The 15,848-nt window shown below is 43.1% G+C and overlaps 1 protein-coding gene across 1 annotated transcript in view; it reads left to right on the top strand.

Annotated features, from left to right (window-relative positions):
* The window catches only part of PCP4 (Purkinje cell protein 4), a 213,460-nt gene that overhangs the window by 121,637 nt on the left and 75,975 nt on the right, over positions 1–15,848 (top strand). Inside the window, exon 2 of the mRNA XM_086933521.1 lies at positions 5,163–5,214. Coding sequence (XP_086789647.1) covers positions 5,163–5,214 — 52 coding nt within the window. The remainder of the gene's footprint in view (positions 1–5,162; positions 5,215–15,848) is intronic.

Raw genomic sequence — 15,848 nt, forward strand, 5'->3', positions numbered from 1 at the left:
GGGCTTCAGCTCTCATAGTTATACCCCTCAATGGCTTTGAAGTCCTTGTGTTCAGTGGGGCACTCACCCTGTTCAAGCCCGTTCTGGGTGCCTCCCTGCCAGAGACACCTTCTTCCTTTGATTATTGAGGGTCTGGATTCTCAATCACTCAGTAGGAGATGGGCTCAATGGTTAGAGCGGCAGACCCTGATGCAGAGTTCTGGCCCGGGACCAGGGTTCAATTCCCGCCTCAGCGGGTCTTGGGCTCATAATTCCTCGGACCTGATTTCTCGCCTCGGTGCCTATTCTAATCATGGGTCCCACGCTGCAACTCTGGGCAATAGCTTGCTTAACCTCCACACCGGCCCCAACAGCGCTGTGGATGCCTGGCTTCACCTTGGGGGTGCCCAGGAGTGGACACTTCACAGGGAAAGCCAGGAGGGGTTCCACAGCGGTATGAGTAATAGCGCCAGGAAACCGCTTGGTGACAGTGCGCTCTACAAATACCTTGACATGTACATTTACATTTACATTTACAATTGTTTTATGGCAGCAACCCAGGCCTCTTCACCTCTAGGGGCTACTCCTCCCCCTACACTCCAGATGCAGGTCCACCTGTTGCTGTCTCACCTCCTCCCCTGGGACAAGAGATTGCCCAGATCCTATCACTTTCAAATCCAGACAGTCAATCCACAACCAGGCAGAGACACACAGAAATGTTAGAGCACAAAAACCCGGCCACTTCAAAAGGTGTGGCTTATAAACACACAATTCAAAAACCACCTCCATAGAAAGATATGTTATTACATGGTGAGTTCAGGCATACTAAACTTCACTCCTCCATCTTAAGCCTTTGGGAAGATAAGCTGGAAAACATATTACACAGTCTCGCCATTCTGTCCTATGGGCAAGATGGCCTTTCCACAGTGAAAAACGAAATGGAGATTATTTCACTTTCAGGACATGGTACACACCTTAGTACATGTCCTGCCTTTCACATGCACTGGACCCTGCCCAGGGGGTACCCTGGACCTACCATAGAGGTGTCTGATGTGCATAGAGAGGGAAGGGTAAGGTCTGGCAAGTTGGTGCACTTGTCAGAACAACATGGCAGTTTAACAAACTATGCGCAGGCCGTGAAGTGGAAGGCCTGAATTCCCTTTTTAAAGCTATTTGTGTGGGTGGCACAATTAGTGCTGCACGCCCACTAGTAGCATTTGCATTACCAGCCCTGGCACATATAGTACACTTTACTAGGGACTTTACTAGTAAGGCAAACATACCAATCATGGACAACCAATTACCTTTATACTTTATACAGGGAGCACTTGCACTTTGACACTGATCAGCAGTGGCAAAGTACCCAAAGCATCTAAGTTGGCAACACCATGTCAGAAAAAAGGTCTCGGGGGGAAAGCAAAAAGTTTAGGGAATTTTAGCCAAAAAGGGCCAAGTCCTACACCACCCTTAATGATATCTTTTAGGTTTGAAAGGATAGCAGTCAAGAGAATGATAGAGCTCAAAATGACAAATATCCTTTGGGCTTTATATATCACTTCCAGATACTACCTAAAGTCATGCAGAATGAAAGTCTCTCACCTCTTTATCCTAATGCACCTGCTTTTATGTTTGGAGGCACAGGGCTTAGACTCCTTACCAGACTGCTAGAGTCTCCCAAGGGTAAGGATTAGCTATCAAAGGCAAGCATGGTGGCTACTTAGTTTAGAATATTGGCTGAATGACTGAAAAAGGAATATGATAATGAATTATGATAATCAAAAACAAAATATGAATACACATGTATAAGCAGGTTATGAGAAGCGCATTATGGGATTTTTTTATTGATGCAACAGCACAACAGACCCAAAGATAACCACCACCGTAACTCTTCTAAATCTTTGGGATCAGATTTCAGCAATGACTGGATTGATAACTTTCCACATTCACACATATTCCTTTGCACAAAGATCTCACCCCACTATTAAAGAAGGGTCCTGTATTATATTGTAATAGCATTTATTTAGTGCTTGCAGCCTTTATGCAGCATTGAAGTTCTTTACACCAGGCAGCACGCGCCTCCCGACCCAAGGTTAGTGGTTAATCCAGTGTTATTGGTTATTGTTGGTTACTGGGATTAGTTTTCTGCTCTCTAGGAAACTATTCCGGCCATTTACTCCTGTTTATTGGCAGTAGATTTAATTAATAGGAATTAGGTGTGATCATTAGTGGGAGTTTTGGGAGTTGGTGGGATTATTGGATATGCTAGAAGAGATTAGGTACCGATTGGTTTCAGAACCGTGGTTATTCATGCAATGTAAGAAAGAGAACTGCTTAAAGGGGAAAGCTATATTATATGAAGATGATGTAATCAACAATTAAGGTAGCTTGCTGCTAGAAACCTCATAGCATTTGAAAAATGTAAAAATCAATCTTGAGTGCCAAGGGCGGTCTTTATATACTGCTTACAACATGGGGCACATCACATCACTTTTTCAGGAGAAATTTAGAGGACCATTATACGACATACTAGTGAAGTGGGATGCCAGAAGACATGCAACGATATGCCAGAAAGTACACACACCGGGCAAAATTCCAAGATACACGCTGTGCAGTGTGTGTTCAATGAGTTCATCATCAAATCATCAAATCACAAAAAAAGCCTATTACAAACTTATGTAATGATGTTATAATGTTATTACACTCTTATGTGATAAAAACGCTTATATACCAGCAGAAGTAGCAAGAGTCCAAGGGAGACAACTAGGAGGCAAAAAGAGCGGTTCATACCACAATAGGGATCTTTTGAACCCTTTTATACCTGCTACAACACAATGACATATGTCTGGTCTCACCAAAGTCTTCCACCTGGAACTGACGCCGCAAGAGCTGCAGGGCCCAGTGGTGATGTTGGTTGTGTCCTGCACATCCTGAAGCTTGCAAGATGGTGGCCCAACATCAGCTGAGGCTACTAGATAAGCACCCAAGTTCCTAAGCATGATTTGGTAGACCATGGACCCTGCAGAATGTTTACGGCTTCGCACACCAAAACAAGACACACAAATCAATGATGGAGAGAAGCTTTCGGGTTGTATTAATTAACTGAAAATTACATCCTAGTAACTTTACCGGAATTATTCTTAAAAACCTAACAATTCTATACAGGTGCTCGTGTATCTTCACGTAATCAAACTTACAAGGTCAGCACTAGGCTATCACTGTGCTATATCTTACAATTTTAGGTTACATTGTCTATAATGCATACCCTCCATTCCCTCTAATTACAGAGACTTATTAGGAATGCAAATCGATACTTAACTAAAGTATATGCATCAATAACAACAATCTACAACTTTCTTCTAGACTAGAAAATGCATGCAACTAATTAGTATCCCAACTCTAATAATTTTGCATAGTATATGACTAACTTCAACACTTATATCTAGCCCTGCAGATTGACTCTGGGCTCCATGAAATACCATGCTACCAGCTTGAATAGTGCTTCAGTGTCTAGTTAAGAATACAAAGAAGTTTGTGTCAGACATATACTGCCCTCGGTCCAATACTCTTAGAAGGACGCTCTCTTAGAAGCCAAAATATGATTGGTTTTTCTTGGTCGTTGCCATAACAGATAAGTCAAGGGTGTTCTGACCTTGTAGAGTAGACCTCCCTCTCAACCCCCCTTTAGAACAATGGGTTCATGTTGCTAAGCGTGGTCAGCCCGCACTGTTTGGACAGTCAATCCCAACCATGCTTTGAAGCCTAATAAGGAAGCCTAACCCTCCCCAGAAAAAATGACCCAGCTGCTGCAGATTACAGCAACATTTTGAAATAGGGGCTAAGTGTTCACAAGATTGCATCAGGGTAGCCCACCATGCACTGAGTTTACAATCGTATCATGTTATGATATTCAGATGTGTAGAGCGCACTATCACCCAAGAAGCTAACTAGGAAATTCCAGAAAGCTTGACATTTATTTATTTATTGGAGCTTCCTATAGCACTATGTGTCTCTTTTCATATATCACAGAGTGCTGCAAGTGGACAGCCACAGATTATTGAGTTGATGGGGGAAGTTAGAATCCAGTTGGTGCAGAGTGGACCTGGTCTAACATTTCTTCAAGTGCTTCCCCCCTTTGTAATGGTCCAGAAAAGTTATGTTTTCAGGCCTTTCCTTAAACGTAGATGTTTAGGGTCTGCTCTGGGAGCAAGGTTCATTGCACAGGCTGGGGCCATGCACTCCTGCTGTTTCCTCCATGTTTAATCCTTTTGAGCTATCGCTGCCTAATAAGAGACCAGTCCAGCTCTGCAAAGGTGGCAACATATGTGATCAAATGCCAAGGACTTCAGTTCCCAGTTCTGTCTGGTACTCAATGACTACTACATTTGATGTTGTTTTTGCATTTGCCGCTATAAGTGTACTGGGGATGCCCAGACGTGGGTCCCAGGCACTCCACACCACTGGAGTCAAGCTAGCCGGGCTGATGAGAGGTGTTACCTCGAAACCGGTCCGGTCCTCGGATGCTTGATTCCGTTCTGGGAAGGACATGGCTTTTGTAGTTCGGACTGGACTGTTCCCATGGGGCACAGGGTCAGAGCTGATTTGCATATCGCCATTGTCTAACCCGGGGTGGTGTGGAGTGCAAAAAAACGATGGATTTGGACCCAGATCTTTTGACTGGGTTGAATGTGTGACATTGATCCACATTCGGTCCATCACCTGTTGTTTTTGCATTTGACACTTTTTTGCCTGGCCTCCACCTTGGGGGTGCCCAAGAGTGGACACCTCACAGGGAAAGCCAGGAGGGGTTCCACAGCGGTATTTGTACAATCGCCTTGAGACCCTTGCGGGTGAGTAGTGCGCTATACAAATATCAATTTACAATTTACAATTTACAATTGTAGACGTGTAGCATAGGACCTGGCAGCAGCTGCCTTGCAGGGTGGTGCCCACCCTTCAGAGGGCCCCCATTCATTCTAAAGTCGATGAACATCTGTAGTCTATGGGGATTTTGAGGAGTGCTCCTCGCATCTGCAGGTGGCATTAAACCACTGAATTATTTCACTCCAGTGCTTAGAGGTCGTGAAAAGTGACCACTGATCATGACAGTTGCGTTTACTCACCTGTTTTAGGTTTTAAAAATAATTAAATAAAATGTCTGACACTTTTCCCCCTCTTTTTTTCAGAGAAAAGGAACTGGGGCAACTGGTAACAAAGACAAGACATCTGGTCGGAATGGTAAGTTCATGGCTATATCAGTTTGGAAATAACTGTGAATATCCTGTCATGGTTTGCATGGTACGGTTGAACCGAAACGTACAGATACAAGGAGTAAGATGCTGTTTCACAAATATTTTTCCATAGCTACTTTGCAATTTGGTGCTCATGGAATTGCTCTTTCGGAGGAAATTCTCTCAGAACACTTTCCCTTGCTGATAGGTTTTACCACTGTGGGTCATTTGGTCATTCTGAGAGTCACTCAGGGAAAATCTACCAACATGGGATCTCCTCAGTGGTTTGGTAGACGAAACAAGCACCAATGCTGTACACTTGTGGGTTTGTGGGTATTTACACAATTTCCAAGTTACTTTTTAGGTTTGCCTGCACAGCGCTTGTGCTGTGCTTGAGAAATCTATTGCTTTTAATATAAACTTAAAAGGGACTTACATCCCGCCTCCTCTCTTTCCAGGCTTCTCATTAGTTCCTGTGTGTGCCACTAACCTTTCCTCAATTTCTATTGGCTGTAGCATATTTTCCTGCATTTACCAATGCTTGTCCCTCTTCTGCTTCTCTTATCAGTTTCCTGCTGCCAAATACTGTTAACATCTGATTTGGTAAAACTATATTTTCTTGAAGTTTTGCCTTTTACTCTTGAGCATATTTAGATAACAATTTAGCACTGAGAGAGATTGAGCGAACCGGTATCCCCAGCTCTCAAGTCAGCAGCTCTGGCTGCTGTACCACATCCTCTCCAGTCTCATGTCAACTGTCAGGGAGCTCTTTCCTTTTTCCTGACAATGATTCATAAAAACAGGTCTTTATTCATTACATGGGCGAAACCGATGCATTACCAATGCTTGTTTGAAGAGCAGTAGAAAATCCTTGTCCAGAGTGGTACATTTAATGGGGAAAGAAGGTAAGGAATGCATGGGAATAGGCTTCTCCTTGTGAAAAACAATAGTAAAAATTTCTTTAGGAGCACCCCAGTGGCTGGTTCCCAATGCAACAATCTATCCAGAAATCTACCATTTGCATATATTTTTGGATTGCCAGTTAACAAGTGTTTTTAATGCCTTTTGTGAGTTAGGACCTATATTGAAATGGTCTGTGCTTTGGTGCATTTATCAATTTACCGGTCCATGGAGTTAAAAGGGTTGCAGCTCTGCCATAATGATTTTATTCCACCATTATTGCAGTGTTGAATGTTTCCACATGACTTCTCATCTAAAACCATCTTGAAAAATATTTTTTTTTTATTTAGGGAAAGGGATTTCAGGGACTAAAATCAGAAAAGTGACTTATCAGTGGGTTTAAGACAGAGTATGTATACTGCATGTCATATTGTTCTCATTTGATCATATGCATTACATGATCCCGCAGTGCTGTACTTACTGAGCACTGTGACGAATCATATGTATCAATGGCTACATAATGTATATTTAACACACAGCGCACACGAGGACAGTAAGGTACTGTTATATTTAGCCTGTCTCTTTTCTGTCTGTGGGTTTTCATTGTCACCCACATGATGTAACCACTAGAACCTTTGGTGACATCATGGAGTGTTGATGGCTTAGCCTGGTCTCAACTGGCAGTTGGCACCAGGCAGGCTGAGTGACAAGGAGGTCACTCCTGGTGGGTCTCCTTTATCTTACCATCTTAAAGACTTGACCTGAAATCTATCTTGAATAAAACAAACTATACCATCTTAAAGACTTGACCTGAAATCTATCTTGAATAAAACAACCTAAGTTATACCCGGCTCCAGACTTCTATTTGCAACAGTTACAAAAAAGACAGACTCAATGAAAGACTTTAATACGGTTAAGTGAGAGCCAATAAAATGTCAGTTTAAGCATACTTATAAAAAAATCTGAAAATCTTCCCAAGATTGCTTCAGAGTGTTTGATTCTCTCTTTTTTAAACAGTTGCCTTTTCAATGCTTCCTGAATACACATAGTTAGGATTTAGTCGTCAATGTTTGATTTTTAATGAGTTTTATAATCTTGCAAAATATTTATTTTGGTCCTGAAAATGGCTATCCGCGTGATTTGCTTTTGAGGGCTGTTCAGTGAAACCATCTGTTCATTATTAATCCCTTCCAAAGAATGATTTATAAATCCACCACTAATGAAATTCTTGCTATAACTTTAGTTAAAAAATCAGAAACCTTCACACTTCTTAAAAAATGTGTGACTGAGGACTGTTCGTTGCTTTGCCGATTCAACAAGAATTTTCTTATTTTAGTTTTAACCAAAATAATTTTGCGGGAGTTCAATACTCACTGTAATGTGTTTTTGTTAAATTAAGGCTGATAACTGCTCAATGATGACATGAAAGTTCACGATGAACATATTTCCACAATTTTTTTCTTTAGTACAAGTGTTCCCTCAGTTTGACAGCAGCTAATTAATCCTTGTTCAGCCTCTGAATTAATTCATAATGAAAGAGAGACAACTTGTTCACAGCTGTTTAGTCTAACCAGTCACACAAATAAAATGAAAATGTTGATTTTACAATACTAAATTAAAATAGGACATGTTGGGTTTTGCTGATAGGCTCACATGGAAGGGTAAAACTGGCATGACCCAATAGCATTGATGGCATGGCTCACGTCTAGCCTGACAGCCATCCTCCTGGCCGTACTGGTATTGGACTTTTGTGGGTTTTATAGTTTTGTGTAGGAGCTAAAACTCAAAGTAAAAAAATAATAATTCCTATATTTTAACATGCGGGCCACAGACCACCCGCTCAAAGATGTTTTTTAGTGGTCATACACCGATAAAGAAAACATTGGACTTTAGTTAACAGGGAATTCTTTTTAGCGCAAATTTCAAATGGGACCATTTTCTTATTCCAAAATCCCAGCCAATGGAGGCGGCCTGTGAATGTTTGTTTGGATTTGGCAAAAAATGTAGGGCATAAACCCCCCCAAAGAACTAAAAAAGCTGTACAGAAGTAAAGGCCTGTCTGTGGGTACATATGGCACAGGAGTTTCGGGACATACATCTGTAAAAACCCTTTTAAGTTTTTAACAAGTCTTTTAGGACTTCCCAGATCCGAATCAAGGGGCAGATTTACAACCCCTTTGCGCCTCTTTGCGCTGCCATTGCGTCACTTTTGTGATGCAACGACGGCACAAACAATGCGCCCTATTTACAACGTGACGGATCTAGGGAGATGCGTCACGTTGTAAAGCCCTGCATCAAATTATACCTGCGTCAGGTATGCAGGGGGCGTTCCTAAGCAGGAAAGCCTCGTAAAAGTGACGCAGGGAAATCTACAAGATTTAACAGTGTCACTTTTAAGACGCCACTGCGTCAAAACCTTTCTCCTGCTTGAAGCAGGCGTAAGGGGTGACGCAGTGTAATGGGATTAGGCCACAAAATGCATTGCTGGAGTTACATCGTGCTTGCGACACAACTCCAGCAATTCGTGACTTTTTCCCAACAGATGCGTCAGAATTTTTGACGCATCTGTCAATCCTTTAGTCATGGTATGCCGTATTGTAAATACGGCGCATCCATGGTGGTGCAAGCATTTTTTAGGGTGGCACAAGGAAAGTGACGCATCTCTATAGATGCGTCACTTTCTTGTAAATCTGCCGCCAAGTTTTTATCACTCATAAGGAAAGGGGTCTAGATTTCATAGAAGATAGGGTGGGCTTGCCCTATCTTGATGTGGCTAAAAATTTGATCCACTCCGGAGTTAAGTTTCAATCGGGAATAGTGGAAGATTGTCTGAAAAAGACTATTATCCTAGATACACCATGGATTAAGTATATAAAAAACACTTTTCATGACCTAGGATTACCCAGTGTCTTGGAGAACACTAGTGAGATTGGCCCATGCTTGAAGGCCCTGTTAAAGGACACATGCCATGCCCGCAGAGATAAGGAGAGATTTGAGGAAGTTCTAGACATTGTAACTGTTCGCTCATATATCCCTTTGTCAACCTGCAAATCCATCTATCATGGATAAAGGCACCAGAGCATAGATTTTATTTAACCCGCCTTCGAGTAAATATGATTCACTTCCTGGTGACTTTCCCCTTCACTGGGATGTGGTTTGCCTCATTACCCTGCTGCCCATGCAATTGGATGTCCTTACAGTCCATTAAGCACTTTATTGTATTTTGAACTTTATATTATGCTTTTTATGCCCAATTTTAGCTGGGAAAGGTTTTTAAGCACATCAAGATGGATCATTGCTTTTACGACGCTGTAAGTCCCGAATAATCTGTTACGCAGTGTTGAATTTTATTACGCAAGCGAGGAGCGTAAGGAAAAAATATGCAGTATGACTTAGCGATGATGCCATCGAAGGGCAATGAAGATCTACAATTCAGTAATTTACTCTTGTGATTTTAATGTGTGTGATGTTTGTAACTGTTGTTAGTATGCTTTTATGGCCTTTTTTGACCAAATAAAGATTATTTTTATTTGATTTGACATATTAGGATTTGCTGACATGCTCACATGGAAAGGAAAAACTGGCAGCACTCAATAGCAGCACCATGGTTACACTGCTTTGAAACACAGTGGATTCTCTGTTTGAGTAACACAGAACACTCTTTTTCCTTATAGTTTTTAGGAATCATGCCAACAGTGACAGATTGTAAGAAATTGGGTTATTGATTGAAGGGAGTCGAATCCCTTCTCCAGCAACAACCACAATCCTTGTTAGAGTGAACCACAGAAATCACGAAAATTAACCTGTGCTTCACCCTCCGGTAGTTTACCACAAAAGCAGTCAGGCTTAACTTAGAACCAATGTGTAAAGCATTAATGCAGCACATAACGTAATAAATTGAAAATACAACACAAGAAAAACCCCAGACAATTTTTTTTAAAAAATGGAGCAAAATATAATGAAAGTGAAACAAAATGTAGAACCGGACTATAAATATTTAAAGTTTTAAGGGAAAAATAGCACCTAAAAGATCAATGCGACAATGAAGGAATCTGGTCGCACAAGACCAGGGCAAAGTCAAAAGGTAAGGCAGACTGCGATGGAGCATAGTTCGGCTACACAAGGTGTATTGAGCCCTCTCTCATCTGACCTTTGTTGTTAGAAGACATTTAGATGAAAAGTCTCTGAGAAGGTAAAGTTCAGCGGGGCATGGCACCAAGCTTTGTCAGAATGAGAGGCGTCATCATCGGGGGGCTACTGGACAAAGTTGGCTTGAAGATTTCTACATGTGGACTTTCACTTTTTTTGTAAGTTGAAAATCTCCAGCAGAACAAGGCTCTAGGCTGTAGCAGACGAGGCCGAATACTGTTGTTCGGGGGTCCCAAGTTTCAGGTGTCAGCAGGAGGAGCACCTTTAGCACCACTTAGGAATGTCAAGTTCTTGGGGGATCAGGTCTTCGTTTGAGGCAGAGGCCGGGTGCAGTGTTCAAGGTCTCTTGAGCTTGTTATGTCTCACAAAGTAGGCCAGCTAACTAGCCCTGGAGTCACTTTGGCAGTCCTGGGTTCAAGCAACTAGGCAGGCTTCATACAGCATGGAAGCCCTCTGAGGGTACAAGACAAGTTTCAAACATCAGGGAAATACTCTGAAGTACAAGACAGTCCTTCTGGGGGTCCACATCAGGTCCAGGAGTGAACTGAAGAGTTGGTCTGAGGGTTCTATATGTATACCTGGCTCCAGATAATCTAGGGTGACAAAAGGCTGGTATCAAGTTACCTCAACATCATCTCCTATGCCGACGACACTCAACTGATCCTATCACTCACCAGAGACCCTAACATTGCCAAAACCAACCTGCATGAAGGAATGAAAGAAGTAGCCGAATGGATGAAGCACAGCCGTCTGAAACTGAACTCAGACAAAACAGAAGTCCTCCTCCTAGGCACCTCCCCCTCCGCCTGGGATGACTCTTGGTGGCCAGAGGCCCTTGGAAAAGCACCCATCCCGACGGACCACGCACGGAACCTGGGCGTCATCCTGGATTCCTCACTCTCGATGAACAGACAAGTCAACGCCGTTTCTTCATCTTGCTTCAACATTCTTCGCATGCTCAAAAAAACATTTCGCTGGATCCCCACCGAAACTAGAAAAACAGTCACTCACGCTCTGGTCACGAGCCGACTGGACTACGGAAACACCCTCTACGCCGGTACCACCGCAAAACTCCAGAAAAAACTCCAACGCATCCAGAACGCTTCAGCCAGGCTCATATTAGACATCCCACGTAACGAACACATCTCTGGTCACCTGAAAAACCTCCACTGGCTCCCCGTCAACAAGAGGATTACCTTCCGGCTCCTAACCCACGCACACAAAGCACTCTACGAAATCGGACCCGAATTCCTCAACACAAGACTGTCCTTCTACACCCCCCCCCGCCAGCTACGATCCTCCAACCAAGCCCTTGCCACTGTTCCTCGCATCAACAAAACCACCATGGGAGGTAGATCCTTCTCCTACCTGGCAGCTAAAACCTGGAACTCACTTCCTACTCACCTTCGCCTTACTCAGAACCACCTAGCATTCAGAAAACAACTTAAAACGTGGATATTTGACAAGTAATTCCCCACCCCTCTTCAAGCGCCTTGAGACCCTCTGGGTATGTAGCGCGCTATATAAATTTACTGACTTGACTTGACTTGACTTTCTGAGTGTGCTAGAGGCAGCCCTTTGAAACGTAAGTTGGGCAGGGAACAGCTTCACCCTACCAATCCTGGCAGGATGGCCCATCACCTATTTCCCATTTGGCTCACTCTCTGGGTGGGAATACACAAAGACCAACTGTCAAGCTATTCACAGTCCTGTAACCCAGGACACAGGCTGCAGGCACCAAGTGGGTAGGACAATAAAAAGCCAACGTTCTAAAAGTGGCATTTTCAGAATTGTGACTTAAAATCTGACTTCACCATTAAAAAAGTTTTAAAATTACAATTCATTTAGGTCCAAACATGACATTGCCTATCTGTTCCCAATCAAAAGATAGCACTTATTAAATGTATTATGGTTACCCAATGTTAGGCCTTGCAGTAGTGAAAAAATGCAGGAGCTTTTAATATCAGGATATGTAAAACCTAAAAACGCATGTCACACTTTCTAAATACAGTGCACCCTGCCCTAGGGACTGTTTAGCGACCATCCTGGGGTAACCTATGTGTAATAAAAAAGGAAGGTTAAGGCCTGGGAAAAGGTGTATTTTACCATGTCAAATTGGCAGTTTAAAACTGCACCATATGCTGTAATGGCAGGCCTAAGATTTTTGTTGAAGGGCTATTTAAGTGGATGGCACTATGAGTGCACCAGGACCACTAGTTGGATTCTTTACAGACCCTGGGTAAATATAATACCATATAATAGGGATTTACAAGTAAACTAAATGTACTAGTCAGGTGTAGGCAGATTTCGACATGTTTTAGGGAGGGAGCACAAGTACTTTAGCACTAGTTAGCAGTGGCAAAGTGCACTGAGTCCTAATGTCGACAAAATGAATTCAGAAAACAGTAGTGGTGAAGGCAAAACGTTTGGTAGTTACTCTGCAGAGAGGGCCAAGTCCAATATTGTTGTTATTTGTAACAGCAATTTATTCATTCCTCCACAAATCCAGGTATAATTCCATATTTCATTTCCACAGCAGCGGCCACCATAAACAAAGAGGTTGGGGGGCAGGTGAAGGCGACGCGGGAGGGGTCGCATGGGAAGGTGGGTTAAAAATACTATATTTAAAATTTTTTAAAACGTACTCTTAGCCGCCAGCTGCTTTGAGTGTCTTGTCATGTTCCGCGCCTCTCCTCTTCCTTGGTCCCAACAGCCCCTGAGACAGACTCCCATCCAATCCCTGTGATAGAGAGCAGCGCAGTAATTTGCCTGAGCTGGCTAAAAAACACCCCGCTCAGATCATGGAGTCTGTGGGGTTTCTCCAGCTAGGCTGCTCAATGCAGCTGAGCTGGAGAAAACCTAAGTGCGCATGTCTGTTTGCTCGGTCTGAGACGGCCGGCCAAACACACATGAGTACTTAGGGAGTGGAGTGCACGTAGCACTCCTCCTCCCTCCCCCCACTCCCTCCCTGCCTTTGTCCCGCCCCTCCCTACAGCGCTGGCTAAGATCTAACAAATGCGAAATAAAACAATACAAGAATATCGTTTTATTTTACACATTTGCTGGCTCTGAACCAGGCAGTGGGGCGCCGCCACTATATTTCCATGTTGTTCAGCTATGACACTAATGAGGTTGCTAGTGAGAAAAACGCGGGAAGCTGTTACATGAATTATTGTCCCTATGAAAAGAGAAAGTCAAACCCCCAACCGCAAACCCCAAATCTTACTCATTATTTAAACCTAGTGGTGAAAGCAAAGCATAAGCACAGAACACCCAGTCTCTCTGCATCTATAGGGACAATAAAATGTCTCTTAATGCTTTCGATCAATAAAAATCCATCCTAGATGAAGATACACCTTCCAGGACCAGCCTATTTGACTATCATTTGTCAAAATTGTTCTATTAGGACAAGTTCTGAAAAAGAAGAATAGCCCCACAGATAATTTATTGTCAAATCTTCCAACATCTTCCAGTTGGCCTAATCCATCCCTAGATGAAGATTGTGCTTATATTTTCACTGCACATTTGTCTATAAATCATTGTCTTGAGCCATCATTAAATCCTTGACATTTTGCACTTTTCATCTTACTTCAATACATTCAGCAACAACTGAGACTGCTTGCGACATCATCCTGGTCATACTGTGTAATGTTTTTAACCTACTGATGACACGGTGGGGCATAATTATAAGGGGATTGCACCACCGGAATGCCACTTTTATCGATGATCCGGTGCGCAATGCCCTGCACCATATTTACAAAGTGGCATTTACGCTTTGTAAATATGGTACCCTTTCAGGCAGGTAGCTGCTTGAAAGGGGCGTGCAATGGGTGATACTGTGGGTGTTCCACACATTGCTTTTTAACGCTGCCCTAGATTTACAAGAATTTGTAAATCTGAGGCACCGCCCAAAACGAATGCCATGCAATAGCAGGGGTTAGAATGGCACAACAAGGAGAAATACCTTTATTTCTCCTCATTTTTTTTTTTTTTTAGAAAGCGCAAACCACCATTATTGGTTGGTTATGTACTGGAAGGAACACCGTCCTGCACATAAACAATCATTCCCTGCAATGCAGGCACCCTTGCAGAATGACGCAGTGGTGTCTGTGCTGGTACTAGGCAGTTAATTTTAGTGTCAGCTCTAGGGGAAACAAAGGGGTGCGTTGTGTTGTTGTAAATATGCACATCCCAGTGTTTTCGAAATGTTAGAGCAGGGCGCTGAGAAATTTGCTGTAGCACTGCGCTCTGCCATTTCCTTGTTAATGTACCCCTGACTGCGTTCTGTAATCTGTTGGATCAGAAGAAGATGGTGAAGTAGAAATATTTGTACCACAACCTTGAAAATAATCTGTGTTGTATGTGTATAGTGAAGTAATATGTACAACTGTTAATGAAAACTATATGTATTTGTGTATTTAATTACTTCGGTTTTTGTTTACTACCAAATACCTTGCACTCTCTGAAAGTATAAATACACATTACCAAACTCACAGAAGAAGGACCAATAAGTAAATAAATACAACATGCGAATCAAGGAATGGACAGTAACTGGGGTAGATCTTAGCACACCTGACCTCAACTAACAAAAATGTAGCAACTCCAGGCAACACAGAAAGTGGCAGATGGTCCACTGTAAGGTGGAAACCCCAAGGCTGTGCCCTGAGGATCACAGAGAGCAAGCGACATCTGAACAGCTCTAGAAAGGCTGAACTCTAATTGCATGCAAAGCTGAATCTACTGTCATCAACACCTGATGATGAATGCAAACATGGAGCATCAACACACACCTATCACAAACTCTGTCTATCCACAGGCCTCAAGTCTCTGGACATTTAAACGATTCTACTCTTGCTGCAATTCAAAGAAAAAATTCCACCCACTTGCTCAGCTGGATGAACAGTAAACCGTTTACTTGTATGCTCAGTTTGAGGGGTAATTTCACCCAAGTATGTGAGCCAGTTGCGCCCAGCTAGTTGACAGAGTGGCGGTGCGGGGGGGGAGGGTAGGGGGGTGGTGAGGAACAGGGACAAAGGAGGGGTGAAGGGAAAACGGGGACGGGGAGAGACACATAAAAAAACACTTACCTGCTTGCCTCATCGCACTCCTCGCTTCTCAAGGCACAGACTCCCAGAGTGCATTGCGGCCAATCCTGACACTGCTTTTTGCATGCTGCTGAAAGCAGCGTCAGGGTTGGCCTGAGAGCCGATGATTGGTCTCCCACACAGACTGGGAGCTTGTCCCTGATCTCTTCAACCCAGCAATGCAGCTGCAGTTGGAGAGAGCTTCATTCTGCATGTGGGTTTAGCTGGCCTGAGACGGCCGACCAAGCCGAAAGCCGCAGCCTCTCCTTCTCACTTTCTCCTCCCCTGGTTCAATCATGGATGGACCAGATGAATCTACTGAACAATAAACTCATCATTGTCGACAGCGCAAAATCCCTTGGTGTCATACTCGACACAAAACTCAATCTACTCTCCCACATTAATTCAATTGCAAAGTCTGCTCGATACCAACTGCGCCTTCTTTGGGGGATTTGTCGCTTCTTCCCGGAGCATGACCTTAAAACCCTGGTCCAATTGGTGGTTCTCT

Source organism: Lissotriton vulgaris, chromosome 8 (genome assembly GCF_964263255.1).
Source record: "Lissotriton vulgaris chromosome 8, aLisVul1.2, whole genome shotgun sequence".
Taxonomy (NCBI): Eukaryota; Metazoa; Chordata; class Amphibia; order Caudata; family Salamandridae; genus Lissotriton; species Lissotriton vulgaris.